This window comes from Bufo bufo, chromosome 5 (genome assembly GCF_905171765.1).
Source record: "Bufo bufo chromosome 5, aBufBuf1.1, whole genome shotgun sequence".
NCBI lineage: Eukaryota > Metazoa > Chordata > Amphibia > Anura > Bufonidae > Bufo > Bufo bufo.
In genome coordinates this window covers 157,400,164-157,418,165 of record NC_053393.1, presented here as the reverse complement: position 1 = coordinate 157,418,165, position 18,002 = coordinate 157,400,164, and the positions used below count along the sequence as shown (strand labels likewise).

The 18,002-nt window shown below is 42.0% G+C and overlaps 1 protein-coding gene across 6 annotated transcripts in view; it reads left to right on the top strand.

Annotated features, from left to right (window-relative positions):
• OSBPL1A (oxysterol binding protein like 1A) overlaps window positions 1-18,002 on the top strand; it is a 190,978-nt gene that overhangs the window by 129,061 nt on the left and 43,915 nt on the right. For all 6 annotated transcript variants that reach the window (XM_040432360.1, XM_040432359.1, XM_040432361.1 and 3 more), the window contains 2 exons: window positions 10,171-10,336; window positions 14,227-14,383. In XM_040432360.1, coding sequence (XP_040288294.1) covers window positions 10,171-10,336; window positions 14,227-14,383 — 323 coding nt within the window. The remainder of the gene's footprint in view (window positions 1-10,170; window positions 10,337-14,226; window positions 14,384-18,002) is intronic.

Genomic DNA, 18,002 nt, shown 5'->3' with positions numbered 1-18,002 from the left:
AATGGAAAAACACACTACAGGCTGATCCAACTTTGATGTAATGTCCTTAAAACAAGTCAAAATGAGGCTCAATAGTGTGTGTGGCCTCCACGTGCCTGTATGACCTCCCTACAACGCCTGTGCATGCTCCTGATGAGGTGGCGGACGGTCTCCTGAGGGATCTTCTCCCAGACCTGGATTAAAGCATCTGCCAACTCCTGGACAGTCTGTGGTGCAACGTGACGTTGGTGGATAGAGCGAGACATGATGTCCCAGATGTGCTCAATTGGATTCAGGTCTGGGGAACGGGCGGGCCAGTCCATAGCATCAATGCCTTCATCTTGCAGGAACTGCTGACACACTCCAGCCACATGAGGTCTAGCATTGTCTTGCATTAGGAGGAATCCAGGGCCAACCGCACCAGCATATGGTCTCACAAGGGGTCTGAGGATCTCATCTCGGTACCTAATGGCAGTCAGGCTACCTCTGGCGAGCACATGGAGGGCTGTGCGGCCCTCCAAAGAAATGCCACCCCTCACCATTACTGACCCAATGCCAAACCGGTCATGCTGGAGGTTGTTGCAGGCAGCAGAACGTTCTCCACGGCGTCTCCAGACTCTGTCACGTCTGTCACGTGCTCAGTGTGAACCTGCTTTCATCTGTGAAGAGCACAGGGCGCCAGTGGCGAATTTGCCAATCTTGGTGTTCTCTGGCAAATGCCAAACGTCCTGCACGGTTTTGGGCTGTAAGCACAACCCCACCTGTGGACGTCAGGCCCTCATATCACCCTCATGGAGTCTGTTTCTGACCGTTTGAGCAGACACATGCACATTTGTGGCCTGCTGGAGGTCATTTTGCAGGGCTCTGGCAGTGCTCCTCCTGTTCCTCCTTGCACAAAGGCGGAGGTAGCGGTCCTGCTGCTGGGTTGTTGCCCTCCTACGGCCTCCTCCACGTCTCCTGATGTACTGGCCTGTCTCCTGGTAGCGCCTCCATGCTCTGGACACTACGCTGACAGACACAGCAAACCTTCTTGCCACAGCTCGCATTGATGTGCCATCCTGGATAAGCTGCACTACCTGAGCCACTTGTGTGGGTTGTAGACTCCGTCTCATGCTACCACTAGAGTGAAAGCACCGCCAGCATTCAAAAGTGACCAAAACATCAGCCAGGAAGCATAGGAACTGAGAAGTGGTCTGTGCTCACCACCTGCAGAACCACTCCTTTATTAGGGGTGTCTTGCTAATTGCCTATAATTTCCACCTGTTGTCTATCCCATTTGCACAACAGCATGTGAAATTGATTGTCACTCAGTGTTGCTTCCTAAGTGGACAGTTTGATTTCACAGAAGTGTGATTGACTTGGAGTTACATTGTGTTGTTTAAGTGTTCCCTTTATTTTTTTGAGCAGTGTGTGTGTGTGTGTGTGTGTGTATGTATATATATATATATATATATATATATATATATATATATATATATATAATATAGTAGAATCTGAACGGATAAATATGTTGAAACCTATCTAAAAAGACCATCTAATTTTTAGTTCCACTTTATACAGTATTATAATGGCCTTCTTTTTTTAAAAAACCACCCTTTAGAAGACCACTTTTTTTAATACAATTTTGGGTTGCTTTAAAGAGGTCACCAATCAGGGGTGGACTGGCCCTAGACCCTACATGGAAAGTTCCCGGTGGACCAATGCCCAGGGGCCGCCCAAGCCCTCCTCATGGCCACCAGCCAGGTACTTAACTCCTTAAAGACACAGCCCTATTTCACCTTAAGGACCAGGCCATTTTTTGCAAATCTGACCAGTGTCACTTTAAGTGGTGATAACTTTAAAACGCTTTGACTTATCCAGGCCATTCTGAGATAGTTTTTTCGTCACATATTGTACTTCATGATACTGGTAAAATGGAGTAAAAAATAAATCTTTTTTATTTATAAAAAAAATGCCAAATTTGTCAAAAATTTTAAAAAATTTGCAAATTTCCAAGTTTCAATTTCTCTACTTCTATAATACATATTAATACCTACAAAAATAGTTGTTACTTTACATTCCCCATATGTCTACTTCATGTTAGGATCATTTTGGGAATGCCATTTTATTTTTGGGGGATGTTACAAGGCATTGAAGTTTAGAAGTAAATCTTGAAATTTCTCAGAAATTTTCAAAAACCAACTTTTTAAGGACCAGTTCAGGTCTGAAGTCACTTTGTGAGGCTTACATAATATAAACCACCCAAAAATGACGCCATTCTATAAACTACAACCCTCAAGGTATTCAAAACTGATTTTACAAACGTTGTTAACCCTTTGGAAAATAGAGATCCAATTTCAAAATTTCACTTTTTTGGCAGATTTTCCATTTTAATATATTTTTTACAGTTACAAAGCAAGGGTTAACAGCCAAACAAAACTCAATATTTATGGCCCTGATTCTGTAGTTTACAGAAACACCCCATATGTGGTCGTAAACTGCTTTACGGGCACACGGCAGGGTGCAGAAGGAAAGGAATGCCATATGGGTTTTGGAAGGCAGATTTTGCTGGACTGTTTTTTTTTTTTTACACCATGTCCCATTTAAAGCCCCCCTGATGCACCCCTAGAGTAGAAACTCGATAAAAGTGACCCCATCTAAGAAACTACACCCCTTTAAGGTATTCAAAACTGATTTTTCAAACGTCATTGACCCTTTAGGTGTTCCACAAGAGTTATTGGCAAATGAAGATGAAATTTCAGAATTTCTGTTTTTGGGCAAATTTTCAATTTTAATCAATTTTTTCCAGTTACAAAGCAAGGGTTAACAGCCAAACAAAACTCAAATTTATGGCCCTGATTCTGAAGTTTACAGAAACACCCCATATATGGTCATAAACTGCTGTACGGGCACACGGCAGGGCACAGAAGGAAAGGAATGCCATACGGTTTTTGGAAGGCAGATTTTGCACCCCTAGAGTAGAACCTCCAGAAAAATGACCCCATTTTAGAAACTACGGGATAGGGTGGAAGTTTTGTTTGTACTAGTTTAGGGTACATATAATTTTTGGTTGCTCTATATTACACTTTTTGTGAGGCAAGGTAACACGAAATAGCTGTTTTGGCACCGTTTTTTTTTTTTTGGTTATTTACAACATTCATCTGACAGGTTAGATCATCTGGTATTTTTATAGAGCAGGTTGTCACAGACGTGGCGATACCTAATATGTATACAATTTTTTTTATTTATGTAAGTTTTACACAATGATTTCATTTTTGAAACAAAAAAAAATAATATTTTAGTGTCTCCATACTCAGAGCCAGAGTTTTTTCAGTTTTTTGGCGATTATCTTAGGTAGGGTCTCATTTTTTGAGGGATGAGATGACGGTTTGATTGGCACTATTTTGGGGTGCATATGACTTTTTGATCGCTTGCTATTACACTTTTTGTGATGTAAGATGACAAAAAATTTAATTTTTTTTTTTTTTTTTTTACAGTGTTCACCTGATGGGTTAGGTCATGTGATATTTTTATACAGCCGGTCGATACGGACGTGGCAATATCGAATATGTATACTTTTTTTTTATTTACTTAAGTTTTACACAATAACAGCTTTTTTAAAACAAAAAAAATGATGTTTGTGTCTCCATATTCTGAGACGTAGTTTTTTTTTATTTTTTGGGCGATTGTCTTAGGTAGGGGCTCATTTTTTGCGGGATGAGGTGACTGTTAGATTGGTACTATTTTGGTGGGCATACGCCTTTTTGATCGCTTACTGTTGTACTTTTTGTGATGTAAGGTGACAAAAAAATGGTTTATTTAGTACAGTTTTTATTTTTTACGGTGTTCATCTGAGGGGTTAGGTCATGTGATATGGTTATAGAGCCGGTCAATACGGACGCGGCGATATTTAATATGTCAACTTTTTTTCTTTTTTCCCTATTTTTTTTACCTTTTTGTTCATTTTTACTTGAAACTTTAAATTTTTTTTAGGGGAAAACTTTATTTTTTCAACTTTTTTTTTACTTTATTTTTTGTCCGACTTTGGGACTTCAACTTTTGGGGGTCTAATCCCTTTTACAATGCATTCCAATACTTCCATATTGGAATGCATTGGCTGTATGAGTAATACTGTGTGTATTACTCATACAGCTTCTGGCCTGTGAGATCCAGGGGGCTGGATCTCACAGGCTCGTCACAGGAAGGCAGCGCCGATGCCTAAGGAAGGCATCGCGCTGCCTTCCATGCCATCGGGTCCCCCCTACAGCCCCATGGGGACCCGATGGCACTGCCGCCACAACAGTGAAAAGCCGCAAACCGCAGGTCTGAATTGACCCGCGGTTTGCAGCGATGGCCAACACGGGGGGGAAAGCGGGGTGTTACGGGACCCCCCCATGCATTTAGCCAAGGTGCCTGCTCAACGATTTGAGCGGGCGGTGATCGGGCGGTGATCGGAAATGCACATGACGTACCGGTACGTCATGTGTCCTTAAGTACCAGGACAACATGCTGTACTGGTACGTCATGTGTCCGGAAGAGGTTAAAGATCTGATGCTCTCAACATTAATTAATGAAGGAGCATCAGGCACTTATGAACCTGGCCAGTGGCAGCAGGTACCTCCTGAAATCACCTGTATTGCCATCCTCAGGACGATGATACAGTTTCATACTGTGGCACAGGTGGCAGTATTTTGTGCTGCACTGTGGTATTTGGTTTTGCAGAGGCACTGTTTTGTGCTGCACTGGGGATGTATTTTGTTCTGCACTCCATTATTGCTGACCCCACCTACTTATGTTGGCCCTGCATACACTTGTGTTGCGCTGCCTTCTGTCTGTTTGGACCCACCTACAACAACATGGGGCCACTTTCAGTTCCCAGTCAACCCCTGCACTGTACACACAGAATATACTGTACGTACATTTATTAACTTATTCATCTATCTTTTCGTCCCCATTGAGATCACATGCCTTGGGGCTCATTCATATAGTGTCATAGTTGCTTAGCACTTCTAATCCAATGTTATGCATCAGTAATAAAGCAATGTTCTTAGCTTAGGTAACAAATTGCTAGTTCCGCAAAACAGAGAAAGCTCTTGGTATGGATCTGTGCCCACAGTTAGTTTATTTCAAAATGCAAAAAGGGATGACGGAAAATGTGCACACAAAGTGTAGTAATAGACCCATGACCTTTTACTTAACATACTAGATTAAGAACTAGATTTTGTGATAGCCTTGTGCACAGGTCCCAACACAGTTATATGTATCAGGAGCTCACATTGTATTGTCAGGTGCTGGTGCTTATAGCTTTTCTGTATACAAGTTATCTTTGATATTTTAAGAATCCAGTTATATATAACAAATGATTTTTATATTGTATAAAAAGTGGTGCAAATATGTTGTGGTAAAGCAAATCACCAGCTCGCCCACAGCGGAAAGCAGGAAACACAGCAAGGTGAATAACATTTAAGTCCAGCATCTGTAAAACATGGAGTTTTTATTCAAGCAAAAATAAGATGACAGGAAAGTTACAAAAGCATAGCATCAACCTGATGCGTTTTCACCTGGGAGAGGCCTTTCACCACTCCTGACATGTCTGTTTTAATAGCTTCATGCAATCCCCATGTAATAACAATTTTGGAGCATTTATTCTTATGGCTTAATGTTGTGCCATTCCTTTATTATTTTTACTAGAAGTTATGAATGAATTGCTAGCAGTCTGCAGTAAGGGTATAGAGGGGTGGTAACCAGTTCAGTGGGGGGGGGGGGGGGGGGGGGGGGGGGGGGTTGTACCAGCACAGACTCCCTCTGTCCAATCAGTGCTGCCATTTTCAGTCTGTACAGGTACACACCCCCAACGATACCACCCCTCTGTACCCTTACTGCAGACTGCTGGCAAGTCATTCATAACTTCTAGTAGAAATAATAATGGAATGGCACAACATACAGACATAAGAATAGATGCTCCAGAATTGTTATTACATGGGGAATGCATATACTGTAGCTATTAAAACAGGGATGTCAGGAGTGGTGAAAGGTTCTCTTTAATCATAGCGATGATTATAACCCCTCCCAAGTTGAAACACTTCAGATTGATGCTATGCTTTTTTGTAACTACTTTCCTATGAAGAATTTACCATAATTCTTGCTTCAATAAAGACAAGAAGTGTTATGGATGCTGGACTTCTGTTACTTCCCAAATAAGTAGTGAGGTTTATTAACTGGGCTAGTTCAATAAATCACAAACAATATAAAAGTAATATAGATATGGCCAGGGGCTGCCCTATACAGCACAGGCCAGGTTTCAGTATTGGTAGTAGGAAAACTGCCTGTCGCTTTTGTTTCCACAGGGAATTGATTTAGCTTGCAGAGGCCCACGTCCACGATGTGGATGTACTACACTGCAATTACATGAAGACAGTCTGATTATTCTGTACAATTACAGCCTACCATCTTCCATCATAATGCATACAATGTCAATGCAAACAGAAAATTTGCAAACTCAGGAACTGTACCTTTTGCCTCTGTGTCCTTTTGTCTATGCTTAAGCTACCTGCCAGAAGAGAGACAATGCATTCGGAAAGTCTTTAGACCCTTTTTTTTTCACATTTTGTCATGTTGCGGCAATGTGCTAAAATAAAAGGAAATCAAGTATTTCCCCATGATTCTGCACCCAATTCCCTATGATTAGAAAGTGAAAACAGAATGTTAGAAATAAAAGATGACAAGCTTTCTTTAGCATAAATATTCAGCACGTTTGGCAGCGATTACAGCCTCCGGTCTTCTTGGGTATGATGCCACAAGGTTTGCCCACCTGGATTTGGGGATGTTTTGCAATTCCACTCTGCAGATCTGCAATTCTGTTTTCAATTTCTCACGGGGTATTAACTTAAGATTGATGTGGAAAACTTGAATTTTATTTGATTTTAGCATGAGGGCATGATATAAAATGAGGAAAATGTATGTTACTGGTGGGGATCCGATTTGTGGTGCAGGTTTTTGTGTTGTGGATGTATTTTGCAGACAGTCGATTTGTAAACTCGTGCTTGTATATGTAAAGAACAACCGATATTTAGTGAGAGAAGCGGTCTATACACATTGGATAGCCATCAGCCCACAGCTGTTGTTCCTGACTCGGCCAACCATGCATGTATTTGAATGGGAAGAGAGGAATAAGCCATTGCCAAACACTTCTGGCGGCAGATCAGGCATGTTAAAATCTATATGCTCTATTTGTCTTGCTCAACAACAACTCTTGGGGGAGAGTAAGGACACCATCATACAATTTACCATAGGTGGTCAGCCAGTACTGGACCGGCAGACATTTGTCTCAGGTACACTACTCCAGTAGTGTCCTGGGCATCTTGGCTTACTTTGAGTGTGTGTTTATATAATATAATTTTTTGGTAGTACAGCGTCTGTGTGGTGTGACTGATATTTTTCTTTAGGCAGTTAATACCAGGTATCGTTTGCAGTCAGCTGATTTATGCAAAGCAATACATGTTGGGTAGAGAAAGATCAGGCAGGGGTGGGGAGTCAAGGCAAGATGAGTGGCATCAGCCACCTATGAGTCATGGCTATGGACACTGTGTTTCTTCCTGTGTGTCGTGGTAGTACCATGCATCTATCTATATAGGCTGTCTTTGACTCCATAACTTATGGCACTTAGGCCACTTTCATGCAGTCAGTGTCTGATCAGTGAACCAGGAGTGGAGGCTATAAAGAGATAAGCCATAATGGAAAGATTTGCTGCTGTTCTGTGTTTGACCTACACCTAGTTCTGGCTCACAAATACTGATGGAATTCACTTATCAAACAGTGACTTTGTGAAAGCAGACTAAGAGCAGGTCCAGGTCTCTTTTCAGCAATGATCAGTGCTGGATAACCCCCTGTGATAAAGGCTTAACACACAGAGGCAGAGACTAAAGCCAGTATTACACTGCCAGATTGTCTGCCATATCATTGTTAGGCCTATTGCACACGACCGTATGGCTTTTTCAGTGTTTTGCGATCCGTTTTTCACGGATCCGTTGTTCCGTTTTTTGTTTCCGTTGTGTTTCCGTTTCTGTTCCGTTTTTTCGTTCCGTTTTTCCGTATGGCATATACAGTATACAGTAATTACATAGATAAAATTGGGCTGGGCATAACATTTTCAATAGATGGTTCAGCAAAAAACGGAACGGAAACGGAAGACATACGGATGCATTTCCGTATGTGTTCCGTTTTTTTGCGGACCCATTGACTTGAATGGAGCCACGGACTGTGATTTGCGGGCAATAATAGGACATGTTCTATGTTAAAACGGAACGGAAAAACGGAAATACGGAAACGGAATGCATACGGACTACATTCCGTTTTTTTTGCGGACCCATTGAAATGAATGGTTCCGTATACGGACCGTATACGGAACGCAAAAAACGTCCAGTAAACGGGAAAAAAAAAACGTCCGTGTGCAATAGGCCTTAACGAGCGTTTGTAGGAATGCTCGTTAGTGATGATCTGGCAGTGTAATACTGTCTCTGATTACCCAATGAACAAGCAATCCACATTTTAAACTGGCTTATCATTATCTGCTGCCGACCAACAACTAGTCAGTTGACACAGCCTCTAGGGCTGTATTACATACTGTACAGCAATGTAGCAGGGGATTGTCGGGAGGGAGGTTTTCCTTCCTGGGAATCGTCTGCTCGTTAGCAAAGGAGACTGCTGCTATTAAATGTGTCAATCTCTTCCAAAGTATATCTCTTTAATGTCAAATGGTTCTTTCAGAGCTTATTTAACCATATGGCAACAATGCACCTGCATTAGAGCCTCTAGCACAGGGATGGCCAACCTGCGGCTCTCCAGCTGTTGCAAAACTACAACTCCCAGCAAGCCCAGACTGACTATAGCTATCAGCCTACAGCAGGGCATGGTGGGAGTTGTAGTTTTACTACAGCTGGAGAGCCGCAGGTTAGCCATCCCTGCTCTAGCACCATTTTTAAGTGTGCTTGCGTCCACTGGATACAAATACAGTTGAAAACTATGGTGGCACATTAGTTCCTTCCCCACTATTCCCTAGATGCAGAGGATGTCACTATATCACACTGCCTGCACCAAGCCAATCGCGAATGCGATCACTCGTCCCCATACTGACTAGTTGTTTGCCGGCAGCAGATCATAATTGGATAGCACGATCTGCTGCCGGCAAACAATGATTTTTAAGCCATCCGGTAATTGGCGGCAGTATTACACTGCCAGATCATTGCCAACCAGCGTTCCTACAAATGCTTGTTACCGATGATCTGCCAGTGTAATACTGGCTTAAGTCTTCTATTGCATAAAGAAGCCTGGGAGACATTGTCTACACACTGCAGCCATTATTACTGGATGTGAAATGTACAGTACTATATTAAATACATAAATGTGCTTATATATCTAGAATATTAGACATACCCCTGTTAATATAGCATACCTTATAATGATTTTTATAGCATTGTATGTATTAGAAAATTGCCATAAAGGCACACAACATAGTCACCTTGTACAGTCTCTCCTATGGGCTCCAGTGGACAGAGATATTCCTGTCTAGAAGCAAAGCAATGCTATTAGAATACACCTCAATACACATGGAGTCCAATGGCATATTATTATTTTTTGACTGGTTCATATGAATGCAACAAAAAACAAATCTCCAGAAGCATTCAGAAGGCTCATGTACAGTATCTCTGTGGAAGCCCTATTAGGGCGCAGTTTTATACAAGCGCACACATACAATGGAGCTGCAGTCTGGCTGTGTGTGAGCCCCAATGGAAATTTCCAAAAAGTTTTGAGACTCAACAACTTTGTACAGATTAAAACCAGTGCCTAGAACTGTTCAGAAAATTGTGTAATGAAACTGCAACACAAGCCATTTACTCATGTGTCTTTATTGATCTGTGATGGTTACTTGCTCTGCAGTCGTTGATGGAAAACCTATAAGCATGATTGGCCTTAAAACCGATGTTACATCCATTTCATCCAGTTTAGGTTTCTGATAGACGTTTCCTTTTACAGTAACCCAGAACCTCTGCTCCACTTAATATAGGAATGGTGCTGAGTAAAACTGCACAGTGTTAGACAACAGGATAGCACTATCCTTTCCTTATTGCTTTTCTTCACCTTTTTCTTCATCTGTCACTTTCATTTACCTTACAGGTAATAAACTAACACAGGAATGTTCTTACTCCAATATAGGCGAGAAATCTAAAACTAGAACACGAGCAAGAGAGAAGTAAGATCTTATCAGAGGCGTTACAGACGTTGGCTACAGAACACCACGAATTAGAGCAGTCTCTTGTTAAAGGGACACCTCCTCACCACTTTATTCTCAGCGAGGATGAATTCTATGATGCCATCTCAGGTATATCTCTGACTTAAATAATTAGGTTGTGTGGAGCTTCTAATAATTACATATTATTTTCTCTTCTTTTTAATGTGTTCGCTGCTGCTGCTACTATGCTCTGTCCTTTACACTTACATCAGTTTTGTACAATTTGGTTCTAGTTGGTTTGTTCAAAGTTTAACTGTAGTAACACCAGGATAGAAAGGACAAGAAGATTACTGAAAATATTTTATAAAGTGCGTATTGCTTCTCATTATGAAAAATGACCTTTACAGAAGTTTAGTGGAAATATGGACAGTGATTGGATTTTTGTGAACTTATAATTTGTGGGGGAAAAAAAAAGTTTACCTTAGCAGATCTGCTGTGCTGTGCCATTGGAATTTTATAATTACATGAGCTTTATGGAAAATACATTGCATTTAGGGAAAATGTTGGTGGCTAGGAGTATACAGCAAACTTATTTTAATGTATCAATTGATGATCAGAGGTTCTGGCCAGGCAAGTACTTGTTTCTGGCACGGAGAGGCAAAATAATACAAAGCCCATCTATAGTATAATATAGTATAGTAAACCCATCTGAGTAGCAAAAGAATACCTAAAAAGTGAAACTACATTATCTTATGTCAACATTTCATTGGGGGATAATCCTATTATGGTAATTATTTGTATATACTGTAGCTCACAGGACTTACATTTCTAATGATCTACTAAAAGTACAAGTCTGCACATCCTAAAAAAAGAGGGATACAGCAAGTGGGACACAGATCTGTATAAGGCCTCATGCACACAATCGTATTTTGTATCTGTGTCCAAAATACACAAAAATGTCATCTGTGTGCTGTCTACATCCGTATGCACTGTTTTGCAAACATATTCTGTCCATAATGCAGAGAATAAGTCATTTCTAGTAATTGGAGTGAGAATAATAAAGATTGCACATGTAAGGTGTCTGTATTTTGCAGATCCGTGGTTTGTGTACCTCAATACTGACAGTCATGTCCATGAGGCCATATGCACACTTTGGCTTTTTTTGTATTAGGGCGAGTTTTCTGCGCGGGTGCAATGCGTGAGTTAAACACATTTAACCCGCACTGAATCAGGACCCATTCATTTCTATGGGGCTGTTCACATGAGCGGTGATTTTCACGCATCACTTGTGCGTTGCGTGAAAAACGCAGCAAGCTCTATTTTGTGCGTTTTTCGCGCAACGCAGGCCACATAGAAGTGAATGAAGCTGCGTGAAAATCGCAAGCATCCGCAAGCAAGTGCGGATGCGGTGCGATTTTCACTCACAGTTGCTAGGAGACTATCGGGATGGAGACCCGATCATTATTATTTTCCCTTATAACATGGTTATAAGGGAAAATAATAGCATTCTGAATACAGAATGCATAGTACAATAGCGCTGGAGGAGTTAAAAAAAAAATAAAAAAAAATAATTCAACTCTCCTTCATCCACTTGCTCGCGCAGCCGGCTTCTCTTCTGGCTTCTTTTTTGCTGTGTACAGGAAAAGGACCTGTGGTGACGTCACTCCGGTCAACACATGGTCCGTCACATGATCTTTTACCATGGTGATGAATCATGTGATGACCGGAGTGACATCATCAAAGGTCCTTTTCCTGCACACAGCAAAAAAGAAGCCAGAAGAGAAGCCGGGCTGTGCGAGCAAGTGGATTAAGGTGAGTTAAATTATTATTATTTTTTTTAACCCCTCCAGCCCTATTTTACTATGCATTCTGTATTCAGAATGCTATTATTTTCCCTTATAACCATGTTATAAGGGAAAATAATACAATCTACAGAACACCAATCCCAAGCCCGAACTTCTGTGAAGAAGTTCGGGTTTGGGTACCAAACATGCGCTATTTTTCTCACGCGAGTGCAAAACGCATTACAATGTTTTGCACTCGCGCAAAAAAATTGCGCATGTTCCCGCAACGCACCCACAACGCCCGTGTGAAAGAGGACTTAGAGGGAGCACAACATATTCTATGAACATATGGTCATATCCAGAGATGCACCTTCTTTCAAAAGGGATCTGTGGGAGACTAATTGTGTAGGAAGAGAGCTATTTTTTTTCTTTTTTTTTTTTTAAGCTCCAATCATCTTGGTACATATATTAATGTGACGTTTAGGCACATGGCCATATCCATATTTAAGTCTGCAAACAGTGGATCCGCAACAGACAGACAACAATACAGACAAGAATAGGGCATGTTCTATAATTTGTGTAAGCGTCCCACGGATCTGCTAAAAACATGTGTGCATGACCTCATAGAAAAGAGTCAGTGTGCTTTCTGCAAAAAATGCGGATAGCACATGGGTGAAAAGTATGGTCATGTGCAAGATGCCTTATACAGAATTTTTTAAGAAACAAATTTTGTATTGTGTATTAATATTGATATAGGGATAATTTGTGGCTTGATATAATGAAAACTGTTAGATTACAAGCGAATTCCGCTGTGAAATTATCGCTAGCCATTTTCATTGTTCTACTCCATTGGAGGAGCAAAACAACGAAAATAATGGAATTCAGATTTGGTTCATAACTGAAACAATCTGAGCCAAATGGACCACATTGACTGTGGGGTCAGTTTGGCTTCTGCTATTTTTAGCAGAAAAAAAGTGCTGCATGCAGGACTTTTTTCTCTGCTGTTTTTGGCGGAATGTGCAACCAAGCAGAGCCTCCGACTCAGACGTGAAGAAGCCCTAAAACTAAACACAGATCTAAAGAGGTCAATATGAAAAGTTTAGTTTCTCTACACTGAATGATACAGCTGTATAACGTATTTCTAGATGTTTGATTTCAGTGTCAATTTGCCTAGTAATTTTTTTTTCTTATAAAACAAATATGATTCATGATTTTCTTTTCAGGGCCCTGAAAAAATAGCAAAATACATTTGATATATAAATTGCTTAACTGTCACTTTAAAGCCAAAGATACATCCCGCAAATTTCGTTACTGCCTTACAGAAAAAGGGTCTTTACTAATCTTTGAAACAACGGACTGTGTACAAAGATAGGTGTCTCTAAAATCTCCCTGACCCTGGGCCCACAGAAGTCTTCTACCCGATAGTCCAGACAAGCACAGCATTTAGTTTCAGAGCTAGAGCTTCCCCACAGGATATTACAAGAGATGACCTTAGAGAGGCTTTCAGAGAGGTTGTGACCCCAATACACCTTAAGGAAATAGAATGATAAGCAGCAATACAACTCCCCACATGGGAATAAGAAATTCCATTAAGAAGGGTGATGGTGCTCGCAGATAGGGATCCTGGCCATGGGTCCCAGCGTGAAATAGGTATATATAGAAATCCGCAACACTCTTCCAGTAGTGAAAAAATCCGGTCTTTAATTAAACCAGCAGCATAATACAGCGACGTTTCGATCGTCTCCGGTCTTTGTCAAGCAATGTTTGCTTGACAAAGACCGGAGACAGTCGAAACGTTGCAGTATTATGCTGCTGGTTTAATTAAAGACCGGATTTTTTCACTACTGGAAGAGTGCCGTGGGTTTCTATATATACCCAGTACACCTAAGCAGCTTTAAGTTGTTTGCTAACAATATCCAGTAGTCGATCACTTATTTGTGACCATTGTACATGATCTGCCTTTTAACAGACATTTATTTGGAAAGGCTGTGTACCCAGCGTATCATACCCACCACACACACAAAATACATATATATAATACAGCACTGTTTAATACATGAATGTCGTTGTCTCCTTATATAACATGTAAAGAGATAAAGTGCGATGAATCTGTTGCTGATGGAGCCTGTCAAAAAAGAAAAACAAAGTAGCCTCCTCAGGTTTCAGTGCTCAGCTAACGTGAGAAGTTTTCAGTTGTCGCAGCAAGGCTTGGAGTTTGCGGTGTACATTTCATTAACACAACCAACATTCTTTTAGATTCGGAGTCTGGTCATTCCTTGAGTGGATTCGAGACAGTTGGAAATTCTTCCATAGAAGAAAGTCAGGATTTTAACTTCCAGAAACAAGCCGACATGTCAGATGACAAGAAACCCGGAGGAGGAGATGGCACTTCTAATGGCATTAAAAAGCACAGGTAACATAATCCTGGGGGATGGTTAATAACATTTCATGACTTTATATATACAGTACATGTCCAATGTGCAAAACCAGAAATGCTCATTTTTTTTATTGCTAGGTTAGAAAAGATGGTCAAATGAAGAACTCTACATAGACAAAACCTGTGTTGAAATAAGTTTGAGAAGTTTTTTTTAGATGGCTTACTAGATGGAAGGAATTATTTGAGGTTTTTGAGCTGAAAGAGTTAATGTAGATTATCTGGGAAGCTGTTCTCCTAGTACGCCACTAAACTGCTAATTGGGTGAACTAAAGGGTTTATTCATGAAAAACTATTCAGCAAGTCTGTAATGACCCTCTAGGAATACAGTGGCTGCAGTTTATTCTCGGGCAAGAACCATCTTGTAAAGCTTTAAGCTGTTTGATCAAATGACTCTCCCTGCGGTGAAGGTTACAATAAAAAATAAAATGCCTATGCACAGAGAAAAAATGGTGCACATTCCAGTTTAGGTGAACTGTTTACTTGGGGTTCCAGAACTTCAGGCCCCTTGTAACCATCAGTCCCTAGAATGAAAGGATTGAAGCCGCCCGTTCACACCTTTCCTGTGCACAGCACCAATCGTAACCTGGCACTGTGCAGTAACTTAGTTGTATTGACTTGAACGGGTCTGTGTTGCAATTCTGTTCACAGGACCTGGCCACAAGTGGTGCGGTGCAGTACAGGAGCTGAAGGAGCTATGGCTACTTTATTCTCAGGATTGTAGGGGTCATGGCAGTCAGATATGATGGCATGCAGCGGATTATGTAATCAACATACTCTGGTTTGCTCTGGCCTAGTTCACATAAGGATTTGCTAGCCTTTAGCGTGGAAGATTATTTCTGTTGAATGTACAGTACTTTGCAGGTGTGGGGAAAATGCAGCCAAGTAAGAAGGCTTTCTGAAAAGACTAGTTTATTTTTATCAATTAACTTTTGGAACCACACTTTCCACCAAGCAACTGAGAATTGCTTGCCTTTTGTTTACTCTTCCATGATTTGTTTTAGCACTTGGTTGCATTTGTAGTTGTGATATTTTGTTCAATAATTGGTATGTCTTTATGCACCTATTAGTTGAGTGACCCAGCAATGTCAGTATTTGCTAGGTTGTCCAGTTAGGAACTGTTCTGAAGGCAGCTTTGAAACTGTCTCTGCTGTTTTGGTAGCTCTGCACACAAAAGATTGGTCAGTAAATCGGATTGTCTCCTGTCAGCAATCATTCACTTATTTCTGCAGATAGGTCCCCTTTCCTTTTGGAGAAGGCCTTTTGGTTAGGTTAACATCATTAGGTCTGTTAAAGGTTTGGATTTTGAGTATAGGGTAGCTACATTCACTTTGTGCCACTGCAGCTTTCTTTTTCTTGGAAGAGTGTTAGGGCTTATGCACACTAACGTATTTTCTTTCTGTGTCCGTTCCATTTTTTTTTGCGGACCGTATACGGAACCATTCATTTAAATTCGGTCTGCAAACAAAAACTGAAGGAACTCTGTGTGCATTCCGTTTCCGTATTTCCGTTCCGCAAAAAAATAGAACATGTCCTATTATTGTCCGCATTACGGACAAGGATAGTACTGTTCTATTAGGGGCCAGCTGTTCCGTTCCGCAAAATGCGGAATGCACACTGACATCATCCGTATTTTTTGCGGACCGCAATTTTACAGTGGACCTGACATGTCAGTTTTAGTAAATGATTGCATTGCGCATGAAATAACAGGTCTCCCGCCATCCTCTGCCCCTACCCGCCATCTTCTGCCCCTACCCATACCCTCCCCCCCTCTGTATGAAGCCATGAATGATGATCAGTGGTGCCGTGCGGCAGTGTGTCTGAATTCAGAAAGGGGGGGTCCGCTCCGGCCATATGAGGGCAGCCAGGGGCAGCAAATAATGAGGGGGCAAAATGAAAATGAAATACTCTGTGGGCAAAAAATTAAAAATATATAGAGGGAATGGGGGCAAAATGAAATATAGTGAGACTCTTACTATATTTCATGTTGCCCCCGCCCACTCCCTCTATACATTTCGATTTTTGCCCACAGAGTATTTCATTTTCATTTGCCCCCGGGCTCCTCATTATTTGCTGCCCTATTATGGCCGGTCCGGGCCCTTCTGAATTCAGACACACTGCCTCACGGCACCACTGATCATCATTCATGTCCCCCCTCCGTATGAAGTCGGATGCAGGCGTGTGGCATTTTTTACATAAAAAAAAAAACTTCCTACTCTTGCTTGTTCTGCGCTCTTCACTTGAGGGCTGAGGCGGCCGGCAGGCTCGTCATTCCTGGCTGCTGTGATCCCGCGAGACTCGCCGCGGAGGTCACGGGTCTCGCGCTGACCAGCGCAGCCACACAAAATATAGACAGGCCGCCGCACTTAATAAAAAAACACTTGCGGGGCCCGCTTTACTCCATCTCTTCTGGGGGGCTCTATGGGCCCCCCTGACTTAGGGGCCCGGTCGCAATTGCGACCGCTGCGACCCCTATAGCTACGCCACTGTTTACAGCAGGGATAACAGTGTGAAAACCCAACATAAGGCCTCGTGCGCACGAACGTTGTTTTGGTCCACATCCCAGCTGCATTCACTTCAATGGGTCCGCATCCGTTGCTTCGTTCCATGGCCCAGCAAAAAAAAAAAAGAACATGTCCTATTCTTGTCCGTTTTGTGGACAAGAATAGTCATTTCTTCTATTAGGGCACCCGTTCTGTTTCGCAAATTACTGAACGCACACGGGCGGCAGCCGTGTTTTGCAGACTGCAAAACACAGCACGGTTGTGTACATAAGGCTTAAAGTTGTAAGGAAACGCGCTCCAGAGTTATTTCATGGGGATTACAAGTATTTATGAAAACTGACATGTTAGAACTAGTAACAGATCCTCTTTAAAGGATTTATGCAGTGGAGTAATATTGATGAGGTCATCAATATCAGATCAGTTGCTTGCAGGGGTCGGGGCGCTCGTGCGAGTGCCGCTTCCTCTTCAAAGTTTACCTGCTTGCTGTCTCCTTTGTACTGGTAGCGCAGTGTAAAACTGCTCCGTCCCAATCAAGTTAATGGGATGACATGTTGTAATTACACTGTACAACCGCTTCAAAGGAGATGACGTGTAGGTAAAACTTGAAGAGGAAACCTCTCACACGAGCGCCTCAACATCTTCAAACAGCTTATCGGCAGCTTCCATTGTGGAAGTGCGCGCTAGTATACAGGAGGCACAAGGAGTGGTCAGTGTAGCGCTGCTAGTGCTGGCTGTACTCACTGCTCCCTGGTCTTCTCCAGGCACCACACTGCACTATTCTGACTGCGTACAGCGACAGGGCGTAGTACACGCACTATGACCTGTCACAGTGCAGGCCCATAAAAGAACAGGCAGTGGTGAGTGCAGGAGACGCGGCTAGATGTGCAGAGTGGCAGTGCGGTCTGCAGCATTAGTTATGTTTACCGTATTTTTCGCTTTATATGATGCACTTCTTCCCTCCAAAGTGGGGGGGAAATGGCAGTGCATGTTATAAAACAAATGCTGCCATTTTTACTTTGCTGACACTGATACATCGCTGGCCGCTATGCTGTACAGCGCGGCCTGCGATGCATCAGCGGGGAGGGAGGAGGGGC